Here is a 26,702-nt window from a genome sequence, read left to right on the forward strand (position 1 = left end):
TGTGTGCCGCACAGGCAAATGCCAGACGCGACTCGAAAGAGTTCCCACGAAACAAAAAAAAAATTGGCCAGTTTTAGCTGCGATTGCGGCTTGAACATCGCCATCGTCCAATCGAGGCGGCCCGCAGACAGCAAAGAATTCGGCTTAAAGTTCAATCGTGCAGCAAGTGTTATTTTCGGTTGCAAGCTTCCAACAGAGACCATATTTTATGGCCCAGTCAATGGACGTGAAAATCTATTCAAAGCTCAATCAAAAAAAAAAAAAGAGATTCGAATTTCGACATTGTTTTCTTTTTCAGCTGAATGCGATATGCAAATCGTCTTCGAAGTGAAATGTATTAATGAATATATTAGCTGGAAAACTGAAGAATTAATTTCTTCATCTCTACACGCTTTTGACTATTTGGCCGAGTCGGGCTTAGCCGGGGCTTGAGCTACAGGTTCTTCCTGTAGCGCCGCTTGTCAATGAAATAATCAAACAGTTATGCAGTCGAGCTACAGTGAATGCTCGCTAACTAGAACTCGTTACGGTCTTTAAATTAACTGATTTGAGTTATAAATCAAACTTGTGTGACTATTCTGTAGATATTCAATTATTTTAATTTACAGAATATTGTATTAAATAATTGCTTGAGCTTAGCTTTAAGAATTTTCCTATTCAAATTTTCACTTTATAAGTCTTCTCTCATAACCAGAGTTAATTTCATAAAGCAAATCATAATTTTGAGTGTTAAAGTTGGGAGCTGTACAAAATGATTTAGAGGAACTTTTACAACAATAAATGTTGCCTACATTTTAGAAATTCGCGATTTAATAAAAACTTATCTTAATTTCGCAAAATATTCTTGTTTTTTCTCACTTTTGCCAATTTGTCTTTAATAGTTTTTTTTACTAGGGTTAAGTTTTTGTAATTTATAGTAAAAAAGTTGGGAGCTGTCGAAAATGATGTTAACTAAAAGTTATATAGTACGATTTTTTCTAAAAAAAAAAGTTTTTGGCAAACAGATTAAGTTGATTATACTAAGGGATTGTTATCAAATTTTTTTGTGAAAACAAATTTTTGGCTAAATTTAAAAAAAACTTCATAATATAAAAAATATCCTTAAATTCAGAAAATTGTCTTTTCTTTAACCACACTTTTCTCTTATTAAAAAAAGTTAATAATAATCCCATTCTAAGGTATTTAAGGGGCATGTTAAGTTAACAAATAATTTAGCAGCTCTCATTAGGCAGTGTTCACTGTATTTCTGTTCTAGTTCTATTCGGCTGCAAGCATCGATATGCATTTAACATACCTCTTTTATTTAAGTTTCTCGAGCTATTCCGCTAGTTTATGCTGATTGTTGTTGTAGTTGTTGCTGTGTTTGCTGTAGAAATTTGTTGCTTTCTATTTGAGCTTGTATTTATTATATTTGTACATGCAGTGGAATTATGAACACAATGTTAATAACATGGCAAACAGAACTTGTGCCGTTTTTTTTGAACACTTTTTCGAGCACTTTTCGAGTGAAATTTCGTGCAGGTGCACTTTTTTTTTTTGTTAAACACGCGCTGCGATTAGAAGAAGCAGAAGCGGCTAAGTAATTAATTTAAAGGCTATTTTTAAAGCCTGGCTGAGAAACGAACCGAACCGAAATGAACTGGAATGAACCGGAATGAACTGAACTGAACGAGAAATGCAAAAGCGCAGCACAGAGCGAAAAAAAGGAAAACGAGATTCCAAAATAAAAGCCGAAAATGCAAATGGTAACACGCACACAAACGCACACACGGCTAGAGCGAGAGAAACACAAATAGACCGATAAAATGTGATACGAAAACAAAATGCAGAAAGCGACGCTTTTGTTTTTGTTTTTTTTCTTTTTCTTCTGCTTTGTTGTTGCTTGTAAAACGTTCGTTCTTCGGCGAAGAAGAAGACGCTACGATAATTGTTAACGGGTTTTGGGGCGATCGGCTCAGCTCTTAAGCGCCGCTTGCGAGCCACACGACGGTTCACTGACGAATGACCAAAGTTTTCGGCTGCAGCTGCTGGGCGACGAGCTGCAGCTTTCTTGTTCGAACTTCGAAAAGCCGTCGTTCGTCGAGTTCGAAAGAGAGCGCGTTTGAGAGAGATAGAGCGCGCGCCGCAATGATCGCAAGTTTGCCGCTCGAGTCTTTCGTTTAGAATTTTTTTTTTGTCAGCTATTGATTTATTGTTTAACAATAACTGTTTATTACATTGTGCGTTAGTTTTTTTCTACTTGTTTTTTTTTTTTTTTGGGCAGCATCAACAGCATTTAACAGACAACAAAAATTAAAACCGGAATTGTGTGACACACATTTAAGCGCTTCTGTCTGGTTCTATGTGAGGCTCTATAATTGTTTTTTTTTTTGTATATATTTGATGACAACAGGTTCATCAATTTAAATACATATGCATATATTGACATTTACATTTCCGACATATGTAAACTTGTTTATACACAGCCACACAAATAGCATCATATTTCTCTCTGTTTATTGATTCTGAACATTACTTTTTTCTACTGTGTATGTTGTTCTCTGAACTCATTTTAATATTTTTAATATTTAACAAATATTCCTATTTTGACTGTAAATATAAGAGAAGTCAACATTCATTCTCTTGTCAAGCTTCAATATCAATAATTTGTCTATAAAGTGGTCCCATTTGTGTGGCCCTAGCTGTATGTATGCAGCTTTCGCTGCGCTCGCGCTGTCAACTTTTACTCTCAAGCTTGGCTCTGCTCTCACTGTTAGTTCTTCTTCTTCGGCCACGGCTTACTCTCTCATAGTTTGCTCTGTTTACTTCAGAAATTGCGGCAGTTAAGTTTTTCATGCGCTGCGTCAACGTTGACGCCGACGCCGACGTCGCTTTATTGCTGTTTCAGGTTTTAGTCTACCCAATGACTTCTTAACGGTTCGCCACTTAATGCCTCGTTTTTTGTGTGTACTTTTGCAGTCGCTTTTTGTCGCTCGCTCGCCGCTCACACGCTGCCCCCTCCCCCTCCTCTCCTCCCCTCCTCCACCCGACACTCTTTGAATTGCAGCTGTTATTGTCATTTTGCTTTAAGCTACAGCCTCAGCTCAGCTCTGCGGTTTCCATGCACTGCCGCTGCCCGCTTTTAGCTCCCCTTTTGCCCTTATCAACAACATCGCGTTGTCAACATATTTATACCCTGAACTCATTGAAAATGGACAAGAAAGGGTATGCTGATTTTGTGGCAAGGTACGTGACAGGGAGTAGGAAGCATCTTCGAGTGTGAGCCGAGCGGATCTAGGCATATGCATCTATATATATACTTCAGATTGTCGGTATATCTTCTCCCAAACTAGAAGCAGCAGCTTATCGATTTTACTTCGATATCTTTTGCCTTTTTGCTTGGGTTTTTAGGCATAGCTCGAAGATTTGCAGAGCTAGAGATACCAAATTTTGGATGAGGGTTCTTTTATAGTATACCCCATCTACAAATATTTCAATTTTTGCATACCTCTCGCCTTTTCCCCCGAAATGAAAGAAAGAAACATTTTTAAGGGTAGAACCTTGCGCTTTCGTATGTACACATTATGATATGTCATACTTAAGCCATGAAAATTTGATAAAGATCGGACTTCAAGCACCGAAGTTAAACAAGAATGCATTGCCCATTCCAAAGGAATTTTCTAGGGTATCTTGCATTGGGTCACTCCCCCAACAGAGCTCAGTTACATGCTAGTTTTTGTTGCGCTTGTTTTCCACGGCAAGTTTTTCATGCCACGCTTGTAGGGCTGCCCGGGCGCGGTTTCTGGCGGACTCTGAACGCTGCAACCGCAACCAGCTGCCGATATCGGATCTGATTTATAGACGCGCGCTCCGTTTGCCGGCTTGTTGTCAATTTGTTGAAATATTTATTTACAATTTTCACAATTGCCAATTGGCATTTGTTGGCCCACTTTTACTCGACTTGGAGCCGTGCAACGCGCCGCACTTCGAGCTGCCGCAAATAAGCGTCTAATTTAAATATTTGCTGCCCGAAAGTATGCTACGGCGTTTGGTTTGCGTCTAGCCGAGACACAAACCCGCGCCCACTAATTAGTCGACACTTTCGTCTGCTGCATGCGATTTTTGTTTGAGCCACGCGAAAATCAACAACGTTGCAAGTTCTAGTTCTTGTTGTTGTTGTTGTTGTGATTGCGTGTTGGCCGCATGAGCTCTTAATTAGCCCGCAATGAGTTGCCGATATGCGATTTGTAAGTACATATTTGTGTGTTCTTTTCGCTGACATAACAATTTTTGTTTTTCGCCTGTCTAATTACGGGCCCCACTGTGGCCCAGTTTTTGCGTAATGTGAAGCTTCTTCTAATTGCAATTCGAACAATTTTCTAATGATGACAGGCCCGGGCCACAAAACAGATAATGAGCCATTTGACTGGGCCCCGTTAATTTGTGGGTTCAGGTGGCAGTTGGCAGTTGGCAGGTGGCAGGTGCGTGGTGGGTGGCGGCGTCAGGTGGCAAAGACAAAGTTCAACAATTATCTGACATGTGCGGAAAATTAGATGGGCGCGTTAATTGATCTGTTGGCGTTGCCCTGTTAACTGCCACAATTAAATTCAATGCTGCAGCGACCCACATTCACAAGGCGATCCAATTGTGACCTCAAAGATCCACACTCCAATCGCCTGAATCCCTCACTCATAATCTATTCAAAGAGTCCGATTAATTTTGTCATCGATAATGTCGGCATGGCTATGACCGATACATTCTGTCATCGATAACAATCTCGATAACCATGCCGAGCCAGCAGTCATTTAGTCCGATACATTTTGTCATCGATAACAATCTCGATAACCATTCCGAGCAAACCGTCATTTAGTTCGATACATTTTGTCATCGATAACAGTCTCGATAGCCATGCCCAATACATTCTGTCATCGATAACAATCTCGATAACCACGCCGAGTCAACAGTCATTTAGTACGATAAATTTTGTCATCGATAACAATCTCGATAACCATTCCGAGCAAACCGTCATTTAGTTCGATACATTTTGTCATCGATTACTAAATCGATAACCATGTCGAGCAAACCGTCAGTTAGCCCAATACATTTTGTCATCGATAACAAAGTCGATAATCATGCCGAGCAAACCGTCATTTAGTACGATACATTTCGTCATCGATAACAGTCTCGATAACCATGCCGAGCAGTAGGCCTCAGCAGAATGATCAAAAGCGTTTTATAGGTCAACGAATCCTAAAATCGGACATCATCAATTTGGAACTACACTGTCGAGCACACACAGCCCCGTAGGCTTTTGATAAATAAATATATACATAAATATATATATACATATATATATTTTCGAAATTTTCCAGATTTTGTAAGAGTTCAAATACTGCGCAAAACATGGTGATCGCTCACGAGGCAGACAACAAGACAATTCCAAATTACATGAAGTACGTGCTGGGCGGTACGGCGGGCATGTTGGGCTCTTGCATTGTACAGCCGCTCGATTTGGTGAAGACCCGGATGCAAATAGCGGGTGCCAGTGGCCAGAAGGAGTTTAGCAGCTCGTTCGACTGCATCGCCAAGGTATTCAAGTCCGAGGGCCTGTTGGCCTTCTACAACGGGCTCAGCGCCGGCTTGCTGAGACAGGCGACGTACACAACGGCCCGCATGGGCGTCTATCAGATGGAGATCGAAGCCTATCGGAAGCGTTTCGATAAGGCGCCAACAGTGCTGGCCAGCATGGCCATGGGCATTTTGGCGGGCGCCTGCGGCGCCATGGTCGGCAATCCGGCGGAGGTGGCACTCATACGGATGATGTCCGACAATCGTCTGCCGCCGGAACAGCGACGCAACTACAAGAATGTCGGAGACGCAGTCGTCCGGATAGTTCGGGAGGAGGGCATCTTTACGCTGTGGCGCGGCTGTTTGCCGACTGTGGCACGCGCCATGGTCGTCAATATGGTGCAGCTGGCCTCCTACTCGCAGTTCAAGGCCGCGTTCAAGCAGTACCTGGACGAGGGCCTGCCGCTACACATTGTGGCCAGCATGTTCTCCGGCCTGCTGACAACGATTGCCTCAATGCCGCTGGACATGGCCAAGACGCGCATACAGAACATGAAGGTAGTCGATGGCAAGGCCGAGTATAAGGGCGCCGTTGATGTCATCTTGAAGGTGATCCAGAACGAGGGCTTCTTTGCCCTCTGGAAGGGCTTTACGCCCTATCTGGCACGCATTGGCCCGCACACGGTGTTCGCATTTGTTTTCCTCGAGCAGCTCAACAAGGCCTACTACAAGTACGTGCTCGGCTCGGAGAGCTCTGGACCGGGTCTGTAGGCCAGAACAGGCTGGATCAGGATCAAAAACCCAGACTAGTAGAAGTTGCACGAGTCTGCAGAATATTTCAAATCGAAGCACTCACGCATATGTATTTATAGGTGCATACTTTGTTATAGATGGGTTGTTTCTCAATCGCTTGATTATGTGTGTACAGTTCAAAATTTACATTAAACGATTGGTTGTAATCGCTTAGAATTATCGTTTCATGCATCTACGCTCCAGTTCCGATAGATTTTTAGTGGTCAGGTCCGTGATGTTTCCTACTAGAATTCATCGCATTTATCGTAGGCGTTATATTTGATGGATAACTTAGATCGATTAATAAATATTTCTTAATAGCTTTTTATATATTGTTAAAGAGTTGATCACAAGCTGTAAAATCGTTTTGAGTAGCATTTTGTTATCACATGCAATAAGATTTATCGATATTTTCAAGATGTTGTAATCGATTCTTGAGTCTGAATCTACTTCCTTTTTCCGATAGATTTTAATGACTTTTTAGGTCCGGGCTATTTTCCAGTCCGGTTTTAATTAGAACTCGTATTCCTCGCATTTATTGCATTAGTTATATTTGATCGCTTGATATCGATATTAAATGCAATTAAATAGATAAAAATCATATAGAAATTGATCTTATAGTTTCGACTCACGTATACATTTTACTTAAGAATTTGAAATCATATCTCAGAGTATTAATTATGTGCGTCTGTCCGTCTGTCTTTATGTACGAATACGATCTCAGAGACCATAAGCTAGAGAGAGCCAGAGAGTAGAATATTTGAACGTAGATCCTCCTCCTTGTCTCCTTTACGAAATCGATAAATATCGATACTAACATCCTATTTTATGCCTTTGTGCCTCGGTGCCTAAAAGAGCTAGAGACGTCAAATTTGACAATTAGGCTCCTGCTTGCTATAATATGCAGAATATTTTACTTATTGGACACCTTCCGCAGCTCACCGAAAAATTGTATTAATTGTATAGTTAATAGTTAATAAAACGCATGCGATATAGTAATTTTATTCCAGGTATATGCTTTAGCTTTGGTATTTACATACATTCGAATGCAATGAATATGTTTTGAGTGTTTTTATAAAGATCGATCCATAAACATCAAAGTTAATCAAGTGCAAGCAAGCGATATATTTGGCTGTGTTTGTATCTAGGCTAGAATGTGGCAGCTCGGGGTTTACCTGTGCTTCAGCGTGTATTCCATTTGCGTTTAACTTGTGTCGCATGCGAGTTGTGTCAGTTATCGCATGCGATATAGTACTTTTTTATCGGCACACACAAACGCATTTCTCTCAGAGCTCTCGCTCGGAGCTCGGAACGAGTGTGGATCGAGTGTGCGAGGTCTTATCAGTCTGGCAATTGGGTTCCAGTCAGTTGGGCTTGTGCAGCTCGATCGTGCGGTTCGGTTTTTGGGCACAGTTTGCCGTGTGGCGGCTCGCAAGGAGATTCCTGTGTACAACTAAATTGATGCCACTTAAGTCGTGGATCGTCAGGTTTTTTTGTGATCTTCAAGTGCAGCTGAAGCGACGCGGAAGTGTTAATTTAAAGTCTAAATACGCGGCATAAATCAGTGTTTGGATTCGTGAAGCCCAAGCGAGTGCCCTGTACATATATATAACAAAAGAGATATACATACATATATCTATATCTGCAGCTGAATCTCTGGCTACTAAAGTGTCTGTCTATCCTACTCTATCTCTGCCTCTGCCCATCTGTGTGCCAGTGTGTCATAATTTAAATTCATAAATTAATAATTAAGTGCGCCTTAATTTATGGCCTGCAGCAGATAGCTTGTAAATTGTAAAATTCGCTCAACGATCTTCAACGGATATCAGCAACAGCCGCGACGGGCCTCTGACTAAAGGTAATGTTTCCCGATCGCTTTCCACAATCTCAAGCATGAATTATGGCAGCTACTCGACTAGATTAATTGATTAGACCCGGCCAACGATTGCTCATGCCTCATGCACACAGATCAATTGATTAATTGGCTGGGTTTTTAGTGTTTTAGTGTTGCGCCCATAAAGTTGAATGACTCGGGTCGCTTTATAATATATACATATATGCCATACAATGTGAATTATTGCACTGTAAAATTCAAATTTAAATATAAATGTATATTGATTATATAATTTAACTTTGCTTCGCTTCGTGTTTAGCTAATTGTTATACTCTCAACCTGTGTTAATGCAACGGGATGATCAAGCTCATCGTATTCTTGGCTAGCATCAGGCGAGTCGATCAGATCTTATTCGTCTCTCTGCCGCATTGATCTCGCCATATTTAAGAGCTAGAGACATCTTCCAGCTGAAGTCCAAGTTCAAATCTATTTCAAATTAGCGATAACAAGTCCCATTTCCATAAAATCGATAATAATCGATATCGACGTCACGCTTTTTGTGCAATTTTTTTCTAGATCTCAGAAATTACAACTTTGAACTTTCCAATTTATATTATTCCATACTATACACAGCAGTAGCTTATCGATATCTTAAGCCATTTTCATAATATCGATAAATATCGATTTTTACAGTTGGTTTTTAAGGCATAACTCGAAGATTTTAAGCGCTAGAAACCGCAAATAAGGCATTTAGACTTTTGTATAGTGTACACAGATCCAGAATAGTTTTCTTTATGAATCTCTTTCCCGCGTTCCGCTCAGAATTGGAAAAAAACATCATTTTTAACAGCTACCTTTTCAGCTTTGGTATGTGCACACAATTGGCTGACATATTTAGGATCTGAATATTTTATGAAGATCGCACTAGAAACACCCAAGCTAATCTGGAACGCACTTCTCATAGAGTAGGGGGAAGATTAAGGAGAAAGGAAGTATAGCTTTTGCACAGCAGAAAGCTTAAATATTTGTATGCAGAGTATCTCCCAGTCGATCACTCCCGATTATTATTTGCTTTTTAGCTGTGAGAGCGCAACTGGCGTCATAAATAAACTCACAACCAACTGACAAATGCAGCTTCCTCAGTCGAAATCCCCCCTCAACGACACATGTCGAACGCCTGCCAGCCCGACACTTCGATTAACAGTCAGCCCCGCCCTCCCCTACCCCCCTCCCAGCCTAATTGCTAGCTGTCAGGTGGAAAGAACAACAGCAACAACAAAAACACTGGGAAAACCGTTGGCTAGAGAGCTGCGAGGCGGACAACAATTAGATATTTACTTATACTATTTGCCTGCTGCTGATAATGAGAAAAGCTCTGTCAATGACGCCTAGAACACTGGAGACTATTTGTCCACAGATAATGCCTTAGATTAGAAGAGCCGACAACGAGAAGCACGCAAATTTACTTTGGCCCAGCTCTCTAATACCCCAAATGCTGCTTAGGTACACAGTCAAAAAAATGTTTGGCTTGCTTTCGAATTTGAGTAGTTTTTCAATTGTATCAAAAAATTATTTTGCATTTTTTTGCCTGACTCACAATTGCGATGCTCTTCGTCTTAATTTTAATGAATCTCTTCCTCCCTCTCGCTCTTTCCCTGTCCCACTCACCTCTCTACCTATCGTTCTCTCTTTCTCTCTTTCTCTCTCTTTCTGTCTCTCTCTATATTTTGCTCTCTTCATTTCCCATAGAAAGTGTACTTGGATTGCTTTTTCCGTTAGTTTTCGCTTAGAATTCTCAACTAGTTAAAGCTTCGACATGCAGAAATGCTAGAGTCTGCAGATGAGAGTTAACCTGCTCAATTTTTGACTTCATTTTTTTAACTTGTTGCTTATTGGTTATTAGTTGTATGAAAATAACATTTAGCTCGAATGGGCCGGATAATATTATTGGTATTTTTACTTAGCAGATTTAATTGCAGGCTCAGTTCATATATATAGAATAACAGCCGACTTTAAGTCCCAATTCTACTAAAGTATCACTTATCATGTATCAGAGCAACGTTTTTAGCCTAACAAAACATTCATGTAGAGATTTTAACTTCTTTCTGTTTCCGTACTCAAAATTAATTTAGTTTAATACCCATTGAGAACTATAAGTTTATTGAATTGTTTTCAATGGTTCCTTTAGACATAAATATTTATTAAATTCAGTTTTACCCATACACATAAAAATGAATTTAATCTTCAGTTAGGGCATCTGTCAGTCGTTCTGCTGGGCTTCGCTTGTGCTGCTCTCTTGTTTGTTATGGCAATTAAAAATTAGATGTTTGCATATGACTTATAATGGGAATATACAGCTCTAGAGTTGGCAACCAAATTTGGCCACGATCTGCCCTACGTTTGTGTGTCTGAGTCTGTGTGGCTGTTGTTGCTATCAGCTGACTCGATTAAAATGGCTCGGGGTAAACAAAACTAAGCAAGAGAATTGCAACAACTGTCCACGTGTTGTGGGTGTGTGTGTGTACGTATGCACCCAGCTGGCCAACTGGGCCTCAGAGACATGTTGACGCCCTCGCGGACAGCTAAACATGATAGACTTCATATCTTTGACAGAGAAGAATCATTATCAAACGAGACTTCTCCGAGGATAGCCTTAAAGAAGTTTAAAGGCTGTCCTGCATGACAACTCTGCTGACATGTCATGCAGGCTGTTCTGCAGGACAACTGGCTTGACATGTCCTCAAGCAAGTCACGCATCACATCGAATCACATCGAAGGGTATCATGCTCAAGCCATTAATTAAAAAGCATAACCCAAGAGAAGCTGCATTACAAGACAACATTGCTGACATGTCAGGCAGACTGTCCTGCAGGACAACTGGCATGACATGTCCTCAAGCAAGTCACGCATATTGCGCGCAATATGTAAATGAAAAGCCATTATTGAATAAAATGTCACTTCTTCGACATATTTATATTGAATAATTAAACAAATTCCATTTTCAAATGTGGCAAAGCATTTAATTTGGCAATTGGAAAATGAAATTTTAATTTAATTGTTATGCAGCTGTGCATCAATTACATTTGGTTATTGCTTTAGTCCAGGATTGCTTGCAGTTATTTTATTAATTAACTGAATTCATGAGTATTTACAGCGATTGACACACTTTCCACTTCGGGCTGATGTTTACACACTTTAAACAAACGACCAATTCTTTTTGTTTTGATAATCGACTGTAGCTACTAATTAGCTGAGCTCTCTGTGCATTCGTTTGTCAACAAAATAATTGTTTAACAACAAATACAACAATAATACTAATATTAATAACAACAATCAGCTGGCCGCGTGCTATTTGCTGATTATTCAAATATAATTGCAAATCAAGATGGGGGCAGAACAACAAAAAATGGAATAAAAATCCAATTAAATTACAAACGCACGATATATTTGTGTGAAGTGAACCCCCCTAATTGAGTTAACGATGGGTTAGAGCATTTAACAAGCCGTCAATTGGCAGGGCAAACCGAAAACTAAAGTCAACAACCTGGCCAAAATAACCATAAATAAATGTGCTCGATCAAAGCTTTTTTGATACATAATTGCAGACTTGCTCGACTGGCAAATACCCTAGTTGCAGAGCTTATAGCAAGGCTGCGAATTGGGTATGAACCATGGCGGTTCAAACTCAGTATCCCACACACACATAAAGGGATTAGCTAATGAAGGAATAGCCAAGTCTTAATCTGAATCAAGCCAAGAATTTCAATTCTAATAAGTTCCTCCATAAGCCAAGTCTCGAACCTTGGCTCACAGCTGTGTTTAAACAGTTTCACAAATTGAACCAATGCGCTAGTTCAAACCATGAACAAACCTACGAAAATAGTTGTTAGGTTTGCAGAGTTGCTTAAGTGGACATTTTTTTGAGAAGCTTTAACTTTCAGTTTCACGAATTGAACCAACGCACTGGTTCAAACTGTGAAGGGAAATAGCTTCTACTGGGCTTACAGAGTTATTTAAGTGGAATATTTTTAAAGATACTTTTATTAACTTTTATCGAATATACTTGATGCTCTGGCTATGTTTGTTCCTCTCATATACATAAATTTTTCCTCAGAGCTCGTAAACTAAGCACGCGCGTCTTTTTTCCTGGGTACTAGGTATCTGCATGTCGAGCAAGCTAATTGATTTAGCAATGCGTTTTATACAATATATATTTTTTTTCGTAGGACTGACAGGGAAAAATGAAACGTACGTGATCTCAGCTCAGATGCTGACAGTCTGTCTGCTGTCTGTTGTTGTTGTTGCTTTTGTTGTTGTTGTTCTAATTGTTGTTGCTGTACGCAAATGCAATTCACAACTGGTTTAATGGACGCCTATTCTGTAGCTGGGACGCCGACAGCGTCTGTTTCAGTCAGCGCTTTGCGGTTTGGTCACATGACAAAAGACTACGCAAAATCAAATTTATAAAGCTATGCAATAAAATGTTTTAGTACATTTTTGTAAATACGAGAGAGAGAGAGAGAGAGAGAGAGAGAGAGAGAGAGAAAAAGCACATTAAATGCAATTAACTAAGCACATAGCTAATAACAATAAAAGAAAGTGTGCTCTAATCGCGAGTACTCGACTGGGAGATACCCTAAACAAGCTGCCGTAGATACACTTTATGCAGCGTCCGCTCTTCCTCTTCCTCTTCATTAAGTCCCACCCAACTTAGTTTATGGGATATACATTCTTGATTAACTTGAGTGTTCATGGTTCGATTTTAATTAAGTTTTCAGGGCTTGAGTATGAGATACAAAAATGGAAATATCCCAAAGCGCAAGGCGCCACCTTAAAACCTTGAGTTTTTTTCCCATTTTATTGGGAATCCAAAAAGTGAAATATTTTTAATTGTTTTATACTCAACAAGAAGCTAAACACAAAGTTTGATTTGTCTAGCTTTTATAATATTCGAGCTATGCTTAAAAAAACAAATCTCAAAATCGATATTTATCGATTTTATGTGTGGATATACCAAAATTCAAATATATATAACGCGTTCTATGCGTGATACACGAAATTATATATTTGAAATTTCAAGTTCCTAACTTTCGTGGCCTACAAAAGAGCTTGACTGTATTGACTCAGCTCGTTAGGCTGATCCAGAATATATATGCCGCCTTATATGTATGTTAGCAGATGCCTCTTTCTACCTTTTGAAAATATTTTACCCTATTTGCCCATTCTCAATGGCTTGTGAGTATAAAAAAACATAAAATACAATCAACTAATAACATTAAAAGTAATGAATAACATTAATAACAATAAAATCTTAAAGTCAATTAAGCAGAAAGCAACGAAAAAAAGATGCCAAACGGACGAGTCATAGATGAGCTTTAATGTCGCGTTGTTGCAGCTTTGCTTTTATTGGGCTGGGGCACGCAAGCCGGCCAGGGTCAAAGGTCAAGCGTCAAGCGTCAAGTTGGGGCTTAAGCGGCGCGCCGCCATGTCACATGGTTTACAGTTGCGCGCAACAGCAACAAATTGACGAGCAATTTGTTTTGTTATTTTGCCCCGATTTGCACGCAGATAAGCTAAACATCAGCATCAACGTCGACAGCGACGGCGACAGCGACGTCGGCGGCGACGTCAACGTCAGCGTCGCATCTTTCAGATAGAGATACGCGATTATCATTGCCAGATGCGTGTGCTCGTGCATGGCCACAAATTGTCTACAGCTGCGAAGCTGCAATTTTCGAATTAAGACAATTGCGCCATGAATTACAAAAGTTCCGACTAAGAACCGCAGCTGACACCACGCCCACAACACCCCGCCCCCTCTCCCCAACACAAACCGACCCTTGTCCTAGCCAAGACAAAAGAAATTCTCGTCTCGGTTGCGCAAATCAATGCCAAAAGTAATGCAAATTCGTATCTTTTCTTTTGTTTTTGCTACGCTTTGCCCAAAAATAAATTGAATTTTCAATGAGCTACACGGAGAGAAAAAATGGGATTACAAGCAGCCTGAGCAAATGTCATCAAATATTTACATAAGACTCTGAAGCCAGTGTCAAATAAATCACAAGAGCTCAGTGCAACTGAGCGTAGAGCGACGAGCAGTTACTCTGACTTGTTAGAGTATAAAAATCAAAGAGAAAATCTAAATAAATATATAAGTAAGTTTTTCGTGATTGACTGACTGACTGATTGACTGAGCCTTGACGGAAAGGCTAGAACTTTTAAATACTTATTGTTAAGACTAAATCAGTCGATTGATTGATTGAAAGACTAATCGAATTTTACAGTACAGAGTCAATCAATCAAAAGGTTGATTGATGCATTGACTGAACTTTGATGCACACCCTATTCCATAGCTAGAAAACTTAAATTGATATAGTAGTAAAGACTAAAAATAGCGACTTCTTTGATTGACAGACTAGCAGATTCCTGTAGTACAAACTTAATCAGTCGATTGATTGATTGACTGATTGACGATTGCCACACAGCCTAAGCCTTAAAAGCTATTAAATTGAATTTTATGCAGTACTTACCTATTGTGATGTAAGATGAGGTTTCCGTGAAAAATTCACCTGAAATTGAAAATTAGTGGCATTAAATTTTGTTATTTCGACATAATAACTTTATAAGTTCGTGTTTCATGGGCCTTAGAATAGACAAAGATCAGAACAATAATATAATAATTAGAAAGTAATCTTTATATATAAAAAAGAGTTTGTCCTAACCGACTGGAGGGTTGGCATACTGAAACATCGAGAATATACACATTTCTTTTTAATTACTAATTAGAAAATATATAGTATTAGAAAGTTTTAGTAAATGTTAACAGAAGTTCTTTGCTTTTGTGCAATTGAGACAACACATACGAATAAAAATTAATATGAGCGAATGCTTAGACTCTCGTGCCAGGCAATCAATCACCTCAATCTATATTAAATGTCGTATATTTTATAAGCTGCTTAGTTCGACAAAATCCTACTTAGATATTTAGTTTAAGATACCTGCACTTGATTTGAATTGCATCTTTGTCTTAATACAACTCGAGCCAGAGTACTCTTTAAATGCATGCTTATGCAGTTCTGTGTGCATATCAAATATCTCTCAGCTAGCCCCGGCTCGCTGTCTCAGACTTTGGCTCAGGCATTTGCCTCAGCCGTGCGGCATATCAGTGGCAATTTTCCAATTGACGCCTATTACGGTTAATCGTAGCACTGACCCAAGTCCAGACGAACCTAAACTAATAATGTGCACAGTTTAATGGCTAAGCCGCAGCAAATCGCCGCCCGGCCAAGCCCCAGAACCAAGCCGGGCTACAATAACACCCCGAGTAGCTCGAGTGGGTCTCTCTCTCGGTGTGGGTGTGTGTGTGTGTGTGTGTGTGTGTGTGGAGACCACTACAAGACCACAGAACAGCGTTGTCTCCATGTATGTAGATGGGCATGTAGATGTAGATGGGCATGTGCGTATAGGAGTGTGCGTGACGCCACAATGTTGTTGTTATTGTTGTTCCTGTTGTTGTTGTTGTAGCTATTGTGACTGCTTAGCACGCTAACTAGCTGCGTCGCTGTCGCCGCTGGCGTCGCTGCCGCTGCGTCGGTTTAAGTTAAACATTTGCTGGGGCCTTAGTCGCGCCGCGTAGTTCAAAGCAAGTGGATTAAATGCAGAAAACCTAAAAAGCCCGGTGAAAGTCTGCAGTGAAAGTCTGCTGTGAAAGCGCAGGACTCGTTAAGCTCGGACAAGCAATTAGCACTAAAAGGTTCAATGCCGCCTCAAAGGATTCAATGAGCGGGGCAGCTGCTGGCCGCTGCAGACATTGCGCATACGACACGTTGGCCAGCCGTAGGCCATAGGCCCGCATTCCCCAAGGGGCTGCTGCGTAGGCCGGAGCTGACTCGTTTAATCAAGCGACACTGCGGCTTTTATTTTGGGCCGAACAGGACCCGTGTCCTGTGCCGAAAAAAAAAATATAGAGCGAAAGAAACAACATTGACTGCGCCTCAATTGTGTCTGATTTCCCAGGCAAATGTAAGCCTCGACTTTACGTTTGTTTGGCTGTGCGTTTCGTTTGTGTTTCGTGACTTGAGTAAAGGCAAAAGTTGATTCATCAGCCGCAGGATACACACACAAACAAACACACACACACCCGCACACACCCGCACACACACACTGCGCTGCGTCAGCAGAAAATAAAATAGTGAAAATATAAAACGCAATACTACTGCAACGGCATATCCTTGAAGCTCGCACAAGCACACGCCAGAGCGTGAGCCAGAGCACACTTTGACCTCATTTTGGGCAAACGTTTTGCCTGACTCCGCAACCCCTCCCCCTCCCGCCGCCGCCACCCACCTCTTTATACACTGAACCCATTGAAAAAAAATGGGCAAAAGAGGGTATAAAGGTCTTTTGGAAATGTATGTAACAGGCAGAAGGAGACATCTCCGAACTATATACATTCTTGATCAGCATCAGCAGCCGCGTCTGTCTGTCCGTAAACGCGTTGATTTCGGAGACTATAAGAATAATAGAACTCTAAAGATTGAATGCGGACCCTGTTAGTACACGAAACAAACAATTTAATTACAAGTTATCGATAACCCGCCATCTTTTCATGAAATCGATAGAAATTGATAACGAAATGCCTTCAATTTCTTTATTTTCCATAGAAATCTATGTCGAAATTTCTTTCTTTATTTGAAACAAAAACCTTCAGCGTACGAAAATGCATATAAGAATTGAAATCGAAACTCCTTTTTTTTAATAAAAACTTTCAGTGCAAGAAAATATCAATTTAGTTTCAAGTTATCGATAACTCACCCGTTGCCATAAAATAGATAAGAATCGATATAGAAATTCCTCTTTTTTAACGTATTTTGGGGCATATGGAAGCGAAAGATTCCTAATTTGGATTGTTTACTCTTTGCCTTTTCTAATAGTCTGATAGTCGTCGGCTTTGGTATTTCTACAAATTTGGGTTCCATATATATGCTCGGAAATCTATATAAGAATCGGACAATAAGCTCCGAAGTTATGCGAGAAGGGAAATGTCTGGGATACAGAAGAAGGCGTAAAGGTCGCAGCTTGAGGTTTTCTGTGCAATATACTACTAATATACTTGCAACGCCAGCCTGGAGCTGGGTACAAGTGTACTCCCTAGTCGGACACTCCCGACTAGGGCACTCCAAATTGGTTTGAGTGTGTATCGTTCTGCGTGTTCGACAACTACGCGTGTGTTTGCACAAGTTTCCTTTTTTTTTTGTGGCGCTATAATGATTTAAGAGTGTTAGTGTGTTAAACACACACACTCACACACACACACACACACGCACACATACTCGTATTATCGGTGAAGCACAGGAAGTGACTTAAATCAATAAGCTGGCATATCATCAGTTAAACAGTTAAACAGGATAACGAACGCGGCGCGCAACCCAATTTGCAATCTATTGAAATTGAACTCGTTTGGGTTTTCTTTTTTTTTTTTGCGCTCCACTTTAATTTGTATAAATTGCAAGTAATTAAGCCATTTGCAGTCAGTTAATAAAAATGAATATAAATATAAATATATGCAAGAATTAACAACATTTGCAATTAAATTAACATATTTATTTTTGCAAAAGTGCGTGGCAGTTATTGAGAATTCTATTTAAAAAAGGGCTTAAAATAAACGTGCAAAAAATCAAGTGTAAATGAAAATTAAAACGGAATTTCGTATTTGATGTGTTTTAAATAGAAATTAGCTGCAAAATAATAATATATTATTTTAAATGCCTAATTTTCACCTAATAAAAATAATATATGTGTATGTGTCTATTACTTAAAACCAAAAACCATTTTAATGTGAAACCAAATTGCAAATGTTTTAAATAATAATAAAAAACAAATGTAAATTTAAATATGGTCAATTAATAGATATTTTGCCGGCCATGCTGAGTGCATAAATTAAATATATGGAAACATAAATATATATGGCAAGAGGAAATGGATAACTGGCGTCAGACGAAGATTGAATACCCTAAAAGAAATTTATGTGAAATAAATTGTGTATAAAGTATTAGTTGTGCTTCATGAAGATATCTCGAAGAAATCAAATAAAGTTCAACTCGTTGTGCGACCAACTCTTCTATATGTTATATTAGTTCGATCTTGAACTGTGGCTCTTTTGTGAAGAGCATGCCAGAACTCGTAAGTGTTACATTTGGTTTAGATATATTCAATAAGAAAAGAGAGTAAGAGAAAATTAGTTCTTTATCTAACCATTCTGTGCAAGCTTTATGATGTGAGTGCTTCAGGCAAGTTTCGATATATGCACTATCTATGATAGAAAGTCGGACATTGATTTTAAAACTAGAAACAGACAGTCGAACAGATACTCTATGCGCTCATACGTCTCATTCCACGACTAAATTCTTATACCCTCCGCAAAGAAAGGACATTAAAAAGCCAACAATTATACAAGAGCCCCAAAAATCATCCTTTATAAAGTACTTAAAGACAATTGTTGCTTCAAATAGGCAACAAATTTAATTTCATAAAGTTTAGGTAAACAAAAGTCAAATGAAATGAATATTTGTTATTGTGCAAATGCAGCTCATATTTTACAGTGCATAAGCAAATACAATAGTTATATAAAGAAGCAAAAACAAATATATAAAGATACAATTTAGGAAATAGGCAAGAGCGCGAGAGAGAGAGAGAGCGAGAGAGAGAGACAGAGACAGAGAGAGAAAAGTGAAGAGCAATTACAAAATTGCTTTTAACATTGTAAGGCTCTCTGTGTGTGTGTGTGAGTGTGTGTAAACATGTTATGAGTGCCTAAACACACACTTGTGCATACAGAAGCACATACACACACTTATACATATACACATATACATATATGTGTGTTTATATGAATACCTTTATGAATTGAAAGCGGCAGCAACAGTCAACAGTCAATGGCCAAGTTTTGACATGCAACACGCTGCCAGCCAGGCTAAGGCAAATGCTCTGGAATTATTAATGCTTATAAATATATAAAATTACTGGCAGAAATTACCCGGCGTCGCTCGGGTTGAAGGAATAATGTGGTAAATGTAAGGGGTGCCAAAATTGTGTCTATGAGGCAAACTCAAATATTTTCTCTGTACTTTCTGCTCAGTAATGGGCAATTTATGAGATGACACGCGCTGCCAGCCCGGGCAAGGCAAATGTTCTGCAATTATGTATGCCTATATTATAAGTATACACACATATATATACATATTTATAATAGCCATAATAAAGTCAGTTAGCTGCATTAAAATGCCAGGCATGCCGGCCACATTAAAAAGTGCTCAGCTGAATTTGCATAAAACGTACCCGGACCGAGGGGGGGGGGCGGGGGGGAGTTGCCGTCTGGGCCGTTGCACTCGGCTGTCAGCCGGCAAATGGGCAAACAAACAACTTCATTACAGAGTATGTAGTGCAAGTAAGCAAATTAAACAATAATTATTTATGCAATAACAAATGAATGCGCAAACATGTTCCATATGCGGAGCTGGGGCGGGACGCCAGCCGCAGACAGAATGCACAAAGTCGAGCTCAGCGAGCCGTGTAAATAACGTTTAATATTCTAAGCGCCAAATGTTGTGCGTGTGTGTGTGTGCCTGTGTGTGTGTGTGTGCGTGTGCGACTGTAACTTGCATTAAACTTTTGGCAAGAGTCAAGCACTAATTGTTTAATTTAATGGAATAGTTTTTGACTTTGAGAGCGGCGGCAACGTTAATGCTATTAAATCATTTTTTAAGTGCTTGAAAATCATTTAATTTATTTGTGCAAATTTTGCGCACAGTGAAGCTTGACTAAGTTTTATTAGTCATACTGAAAAGTGTGCCCAATATAATGCCAAGCTGAGACTTAGAATTAAGAGTTACAAATTCTTAGAGTGCACTAATAAAATAAATATGTCAACTACAGTAAAAACTCTCTTGGGCGGACAGTGACTGTCGTGTAGTTTTTGTCTGTTCCAGAGACATGTTCGCCTAATGGCGGGGGAATGGGATATGTTAATGGCTTAAGAGAAAATGTCCGGCCAAGAGGGGAATCCACATAAGAGGAGTGTCTTTTGTGAGAGTTTTCAATTAAGTTCCACATTTGTTCAAGTTATTGTCAAAAAAGTGGTTCAATATTCAATTTCATATATATTTATGTACAGATAATGGAATATGTTCAATTATAGATATTGGTGATAATATATAGAATTTGTATATAGATAAGATTAACATTAAAATGTGTATGGAACTAGGGACAACTTTGGAGCTAGATAAGTTCTTTTACATTTAGTGAAAAATATAAAGGGCCATGTATCAAAGCTGTGAACTAGTTCAAATTAACAAGTACGTTTGCACTGATAAGTTCCTTGCTAACAAAACTTTGCAACTAGATAAGTTCTTTAACATTTTATAAAAAATAAATATATTAAGCTTGCTGAATATCATTAGCTAGGTCTGCGAACTGGTTCCAGAACGATAAGTTAAATTTTGGTATTTCATGCCTCCAAGGTATATCTTATTAAGAAATCGACTATGTGATTAAATTTACATGCAATGAGATAATTTTACTTGTGGCCTTTTAATAATCTCAGTGTTGGTAAGCAATTTCTTTAAGTTTCGTTGATCCCAGCTGAAAGTACTTTAAGTGAGCAATTGTAACTTTATGTATGCAACATAAGCTCCTGAATTTAGGCTCCAAATTGTCAAACTTGCCACTTTACTAAAGCTGTGAACTAGTTCAGTGTCAGTTCCTTGACACTTATCGTACTTAAAAGTCTCTGAACTAGTTCCAAATGTGCTGCAAAAGTAGTTAATAATGTTTCAGTGTCAACGCCTTGACAGTTATCGAACTTAAGAGTCGGCAATAAAATATATTGGCCTTAAATATATTACACTCCACTAAAAATCCATCTTTGGCAATACACACTGTTGCTCTATATTAATGCCTAACGTTGTATGGAAACGAAATGCCTGCAGCGATCTGCTCGTCTGTCTTGCCGGCAAACCCCACACACGCCCAACTCCCCCCCAAGACGCCCACACAGTTAGCCTCGCTTTTTATGCGTTCATTCATGCAGCGTGACTTCTATTATAGCACACACAAACACACACACACACATGAGTTGTCTAAGTGTGTGTGTGTGTGTGTTGCATGACTTCACGCTGCTGATGCCATTTGCTAACAACAACTGGCGCCGCTTTCAACGTCACTTAATATACAAATTTCAGTAAATATTTATGCACACACACGCACGTACACACTCACACACACACAGAGACAACAACGCGTAGCTGCAATTTCCTTTGGAGATGTCAGAGCCAAGCGAGACTCTTCGTCCCGCGCCGCAGCTCCTCCACAACAATTCGTTCAATTTCAAGCAATCAAGTTATTTTAATTCATTACGCTTACGCGGGCAACACTTTGGAGACATGCACAACAACAACAACAACAACAACAACAACAACAACGGCAGCAACATAATGTCGGGCCACGCCCCTTGCGCCCATCGTGAACAGTTGGAGGGCAAGTGCATGTGCATTTTGCCCGACACCAAAGCGTTTCTTCCGCCTGTGTGTGTGTGTGTGTGTGTATCTTATTTGCATGTGTTTATATTACATTCACACACAAATACACACACACTCACACATACACACACCACTAGCAAAATGTCAGACATCTGTCATTTAATTTAATTTGACTTCACTTGCTTTCATTTGTTCGCCTTCGCCTTTGCGCTTCGCTTTCCTTTGCCTTTTCTCCTGCAACACTTTGCAATACACCACCCCCCCCCCCTCACTCCACCCCTCTCACACCGCATTGCACGACTTTTCCGCGCGTTTTTTCCCAAGCAAAGGCGTCAGCGCCTGCCTTAAAACGTGGAATTTAGCGGTGGGCGGGGCCGGCGTGCTGTTTCTGTTGTTATAGCTGTTATTACTGTAGTTGTTGTTGTTGTTCTTGTTGTTGTTGTTGTGTGTGAGTTGTGAGACACACACGCGCATAATTTAAAACGTTTTTCGTATTCAGTAAAAATGCAAAAAAGAAAGGGAAAACTTTCGCGACCACAAACTTCGCTTATATTAGAATATATATTTCTCTCTATATATTAACCTGTTTGTCCTGACTGAATGACTGATTGAATGATTGGTGATCTATTTTCACTGTTGTTACCTTTGTGCTACCTTGGTGGAAATAGGGTCAACAATTTGGTGGGTGACCAGGCGATAAGCCAAATGCAACAGCAGGTGCAGCAGGTAAAGGCACCCCAAAGAATTGGACATGAAAAATCACGGGCGTGCTTTTGGGGCGGTCAGGTAAAGGGTTCGTCCCACAGGCACCTGCACGGGGCATAGCATTAGCAGCAGGTCAAATCTGCAAGCATATATAAGGGGCACGTCGCCAGGGAATCCTCACACATTCACCACACGATCGTCATGGAAGCAACAACTGCAAAGACCGCCTACGCTCTGTTCCTGCACCGCGCCGAGCTGCATCGTCGCCGCGCTCACTATGCCAAGGTGTCGCAGACGAAAATACAGTTAACTAGTCAGCTGATTGCCAAGGTGAAGCAGCGCATGGACACCTGCAGCTATGAGGATCTGCAGACGATGGTGCGAGAGCAGCAGTTCAAGCGCTTGCTCGAGAAGAAGCTCCAGCATCGCGCCAAGCAGCTCAAGGCGCTGGTCAAGCAGAACCGCAAGCTGAAGCGACTCCAGTAGAAAAGTGGACTAAGATCAGACTGGACAGCAATGAATCAATTACTTAGTTCAACTAATGACACATTTGCTGCCTTTATAAAGGCAAAGAAATTCAATTTCTTATGACAAAATCTGCAAAGTTAGCTCATAACGGGCATATTAGCCATGCAGAGAATATCATTAATCTCAATTATTTATAACTTGTTTAAGTATTATTTTCTATTTCTAATAAATTTCTACGATTTATAAAATTTAAAAAAGTATGGTTTCTTATAGAAGGGAATCTTCGGGTTTGCTTGCAAGTTTTGGGCAAGGCCCGCATACCAGCAAGTATTTATATATTCGGGAATGGCGAAAACACAACAGCCTAAGTGATAAATTGCGAGGGGGATACCTAAGTAAAATCTTCATATCTCTACTTAAAATAAATCTATTACTGAAAAGAAAATAATATAATTAAGATTAATAAAGCAGATAAATTCTTCATCGGGCTTTAACAGATAAAACCAGACAGCAGACGTGTTTTCTCTTCCCTTAGCCACGTATAAGAATCTTGAATGTATCGCGGCGTTCATTGTCCGCTCTTGATGATATTCCCCTTTGGTCATATTTCATGTCAATGTCTACACTTACAATTAGTATATAGACATGGGCCAAAATTTCCCATTCCCATAACTCGGTCAAATCTCATCTGATTTTCACGAGGTTTGGCTTTTTCTTCATGGTTTTCCCTCTAGATTAATCTGGCATTCAAATCTGAACACACATTTTTTAGTCGAAATTCATGTCCAAATCTTACCCCAAGACTCGTATATAGACATGGGCCAAAAATTCCCATTCCCATAACTCGGTCAAATCTCATCTGATTTTCATGAGGCTTGGCTTTTTCTTCATGGTTTTCCCTCTAGATTAATCCGGCATTCAAATCTGAACACACATTTTTTAGTCGAAATTCATGTCCAAATCTTACCCCAAGACTCGTATATAGACATGGGCCAAAAATTCCCATTCCCATAACTCGGTCAAATCTCATCTGATTTTCACGAAGCTTGGCTTTTTCTTCATGGTTTTCCCTCTAGATTAATCCGGCATTCAAATCTGAACACACATTTTTTAGTCGAAATTCATGTCCAAATCTTACCCCAAGACTCGTATATAGACATGGGCCAAAATTTCCCATTCCCATAACTCGGTCAAATCTCATCTGATTTTTACGAAGCTTGGATTTTTCTTCATGGTTTTCCCTCTAGATTAATCTGGCATTCAAATCTGAACACACATTTTTTAGTCGAAATTCATGTCCAAATCTTACCCCAAGACTCGTATATAGACATGGGCCAAAAATTCCCATTCCCATAACTCGGTCAAATCTCATCTGATTTTTACGAAGTTTGGCTTTTTCTTCATGGTTTTCCCTCTAGATTAATCTGGCATCCAAATCTGAACACACAATTTTTAGTCGAAATTCATGTCCAAATCTTACCCCAAGACTCGTATATAGACATCGGCCAAAAATTCCCATTCCCATAACTCGGTCAAATCTCATCTGATTTTCATGAGGCTCGGCTTTTTCTGCATGGATTTCCCTCTAGATTAATCCGGCATTCAAATCTGAACACACATTTCTTAGTCGAAATTCATGTCCAAATCTTACCCCAAGACTCGTATATAGACATGGGCCAAAAATTCCCATTCCCATAACTCGGTCAAATCTCATCTGATTTTCATGAGGCTTGGCTTTTTCTTCATGGTTTTCCCTCTAGATTAATCCGGCATTCAAATCTGAACACACATTTCTTAGTCGAAATTCATGTCCAAATCTTACCCCAAGACTCGTATATAGACATGGGCCAAAAATTCCCATTCCCATAACTCGGTCAAATCTCATCTGATTTTCATGAGGCTCGGCTTTTTCTGCATGGTTTTCCCTCTAGATTAATCCGGCATTCAAATCTGAACACACATTTCTTAGTCGAAATTCATGTCCAAATCTTACCCCAAGACTCGTATATAGACATGGGCCAAAAATTCCCATTCCCATAACTCGGTCAAATCTCATCTGATTTTTACGAAGTTTGGCTTTTTCTTCATGGTTTTCCCTCTAGATTAATCTGGCATTCAAATCTGAACACACATTTTTTAGTCGAAATTCATGTCAATATACTTAATCCAAGATTCGTATAAATACATTCCCAGACCTAGGTCAAATCTTATCCGATTTTCGCGTTCGAAAAGGAATTGCAAATCTAGAGTAAGTGAAATAGGTATACAGACAACCTGCTCATTCGAACCAGCATCGTTGTTAAATTGCGTCGTTGGCAAAGGCTCAGGCCAATACTACTTTTACACTTCTCCTCTAGCTGGAAATATTGGTGCGGAACACTGTATTATATAGCTTATCGTTCTCCCATTAACAACTTGTTGGAAACACCTTGTTGTCTTTTGTTAACTAAACTGAAGCTTCATAATGTTTTGTGTTCGATCCCTAAGCTATATCTTTCCATAAGAAACCATACTTGTTTAAATTTTAAAAATTGTCGAAATTTATTAGAAATAGAAAATAATACTTAAAATAGTTATAAATAATTGAGATTAATGATATTCTCTGCATGGCTAATATGCCCGTTATGAGCTAACTTTGCAGATTTTGTCATAAGAAATTGAATTTCTTTGCCTTTATAAAGGCAGTAAATGTGTCATTAGTTGAACTAAGTAATAATTGCAACGATTCTATGATTCATTGCTGTCCAGTCTGATCTTAGGCCACTTTTCTACTGGAGTCGCTTCAGCTTGCGGTTCTGCTTGACCAGCGCCTTGAGCTGCTTGGCGCGATGCTGGAGCTTCTTCTCGAGCAAGCGCTTGAACTGCTGCTCTCGCACCATCGTCTGCAGATCCTCATAGCTGCAGGTGTCCATGCGCTGCTTCACCTTGGCAATCAGCTGACTAGTTAACTGTATTTTCGTCTGCGACACCTTGGCATAGTGAGCGCGGCGACGATGCAGCTCGGCGCGGTGCAGGAACAGAGCGTAGGCGGTCTTTGCAGTTGTTGCTTCCATGACGATCGTGTGGTGAATGTATGAGGATTCCCCGGCGTCGTGCCTCTTATATATGTTTGCAGATTTGACCTGCTGCTAATGTTATGCCCCGTGCAGGTGCCTGTGGGACGAACCCTTTACCTGACCGCCCCAAAAGCGCGCCCGTGATTTTTCATGTCCAATTCTTTGGGGTGCCTTTACCTGCTGCACTTGCCGCTGCATTTGGCTTATCGCGTGGTCAGAAGGGAGCCCTCGCACAGGTAGCGGCTGTTATCTTTAGCGCAACGGCTACGTTTTGTGGCATTTGTGCACTTTAGGCAAATGCCGCATATGCATGACACAGGCCTGCCCTTTGAGCAAGGGCTGCAAACCAAAAGTTAGGTAAACTTTTTCCGCTTGGTCGACCCAAATCATCGGCCAACTTTTCGCAAGCATGCATTGGAAATCTGTGGGGCAAACCTGCCACTGGCTGGCATCAATAACTTGGCCAACGACGCATCCTTGACATGACCACGCACACTTGACGAGCATCGCCCTGTCTCTCTCACTCTCTCTCTTTCGTTCTTCCACTCTGAGGTTTATTAATTTGCATGAACTTTGGCCCTGCTCATTTTTCATGCTGCTCGACGTGGCTGTGTTTTTTTTTGGCCGGTCAGCTAAAGCCGCAATTAAAAATTGCTTATGAAACGGAAATGGCTGCTAAATCGAGGAAAAGGGTTTGCCGTAGAGCTGACAGCGAGCTGGCCTTTACGGGCACGAGACAAACTTACGCACGGGCAACATATAACA

At 40.0% G+C, this 26,702-nt stretch overlaps 3 protein-coding genes and 1 long non-coding RNA gene across 4 annotated transcripts in view; 2 read left to right on the plus strand and 2 right to left on the minus strand.

Annotated features, from left to right (window-relative positions):
• The window catches only part of LOC135429083 (uncharacterized), a 114,196-nt gene extending 112,722 nt beyond the window's left edge, over nucleotides 1-1,474 (minus strand). The window contains exon 1 of the long non-coding RNA XR_010436366.1: nucleotides 1,295-1,474. This is a non-coding gene — a long non-coding RNA (uncharacterized LOC135429083). The remainder of the gene's footprint in view (nucleotides 1-1,294) is intronic.
• A 3,693-nt stretch (nucleotides 1,475-5,167) lies between these two features.
• LOC135429095 (mitochondrial 2-oxoglutarate/malate carrier protein-like) lies at nucleotides 5,168-6,516 on the plus strand. The gene is made up of 2 exons (XM_064683284.1): nucleotides 5,168-5,282; nucleotides 5,352-6,516. Exons 1-2 carry the CDS (start codon nucleotides 5,173-5,175, stop codon nucleotides 6,316-6,318), a joined length of 1,077 nt encoding a protein of 358 aa, XP_064539354.1. The 5' UTR covers nucleotides 5,168-5,172; the 3' UTR covers nucleotides 6,319-6,516.
• A 15,825-nt stretch (nucleotides 6,517-22,341) lies between these two features.
• On the plus strand, nucleotides 22,342-22,916 carry LOC135429098 (uncharacterized). The gene has a single exon (XM_064683288.1). It carries the CDS (start codon nucleotides 22,615-22,617, stop codon nucleotides 22,897-22,899), a length of 285 nt encoding a protein of 94 aa, XP_064539358.1. The 5' UTR covers nucleotides 22,342-22,614; the 3' UTR covers nucleotides 22,900-22,916.
• Nucleotides 22,917-25,495: 2,579 nt separating this feature from the next.
• LOC135429100 (uncharacterized) lies at nucleotides 25,496-26,159 on the minus strand. The gene has a single exon (XM_064683291.1). The coding sequence runs from the start codon at nucleotides 25,932-25,934 to the stop codon at nucleotides 25,650-25,652; it is 285 nt and encodes a 94-aa protein (XP_064539361.1). The 5' UTR covers nucleotides 25,935-26,159; the 3' UTR covers nucleotides 25,496-25,649.
• Nucleotides 26,160-26,702: the final 543 nt, after the last annotated feature.

Source organism: Drosophila montana, unplaced genomic scaffold (genome assembly GCF_035044405.1).
Source record: "Drosophila montana isolate Dmon_TW-CO22-7 unplaced genomic scaffold, ASM3504440v1 contig_2583_1, whole genome shotgun sequence".
Taxonomy (NCBI): domain Eukaryota; kingdom Metazoa; phylum Arthropoda; class Insecta; order Diptera; family Drosophilidae; genus Drosophila; species Drosophila montana.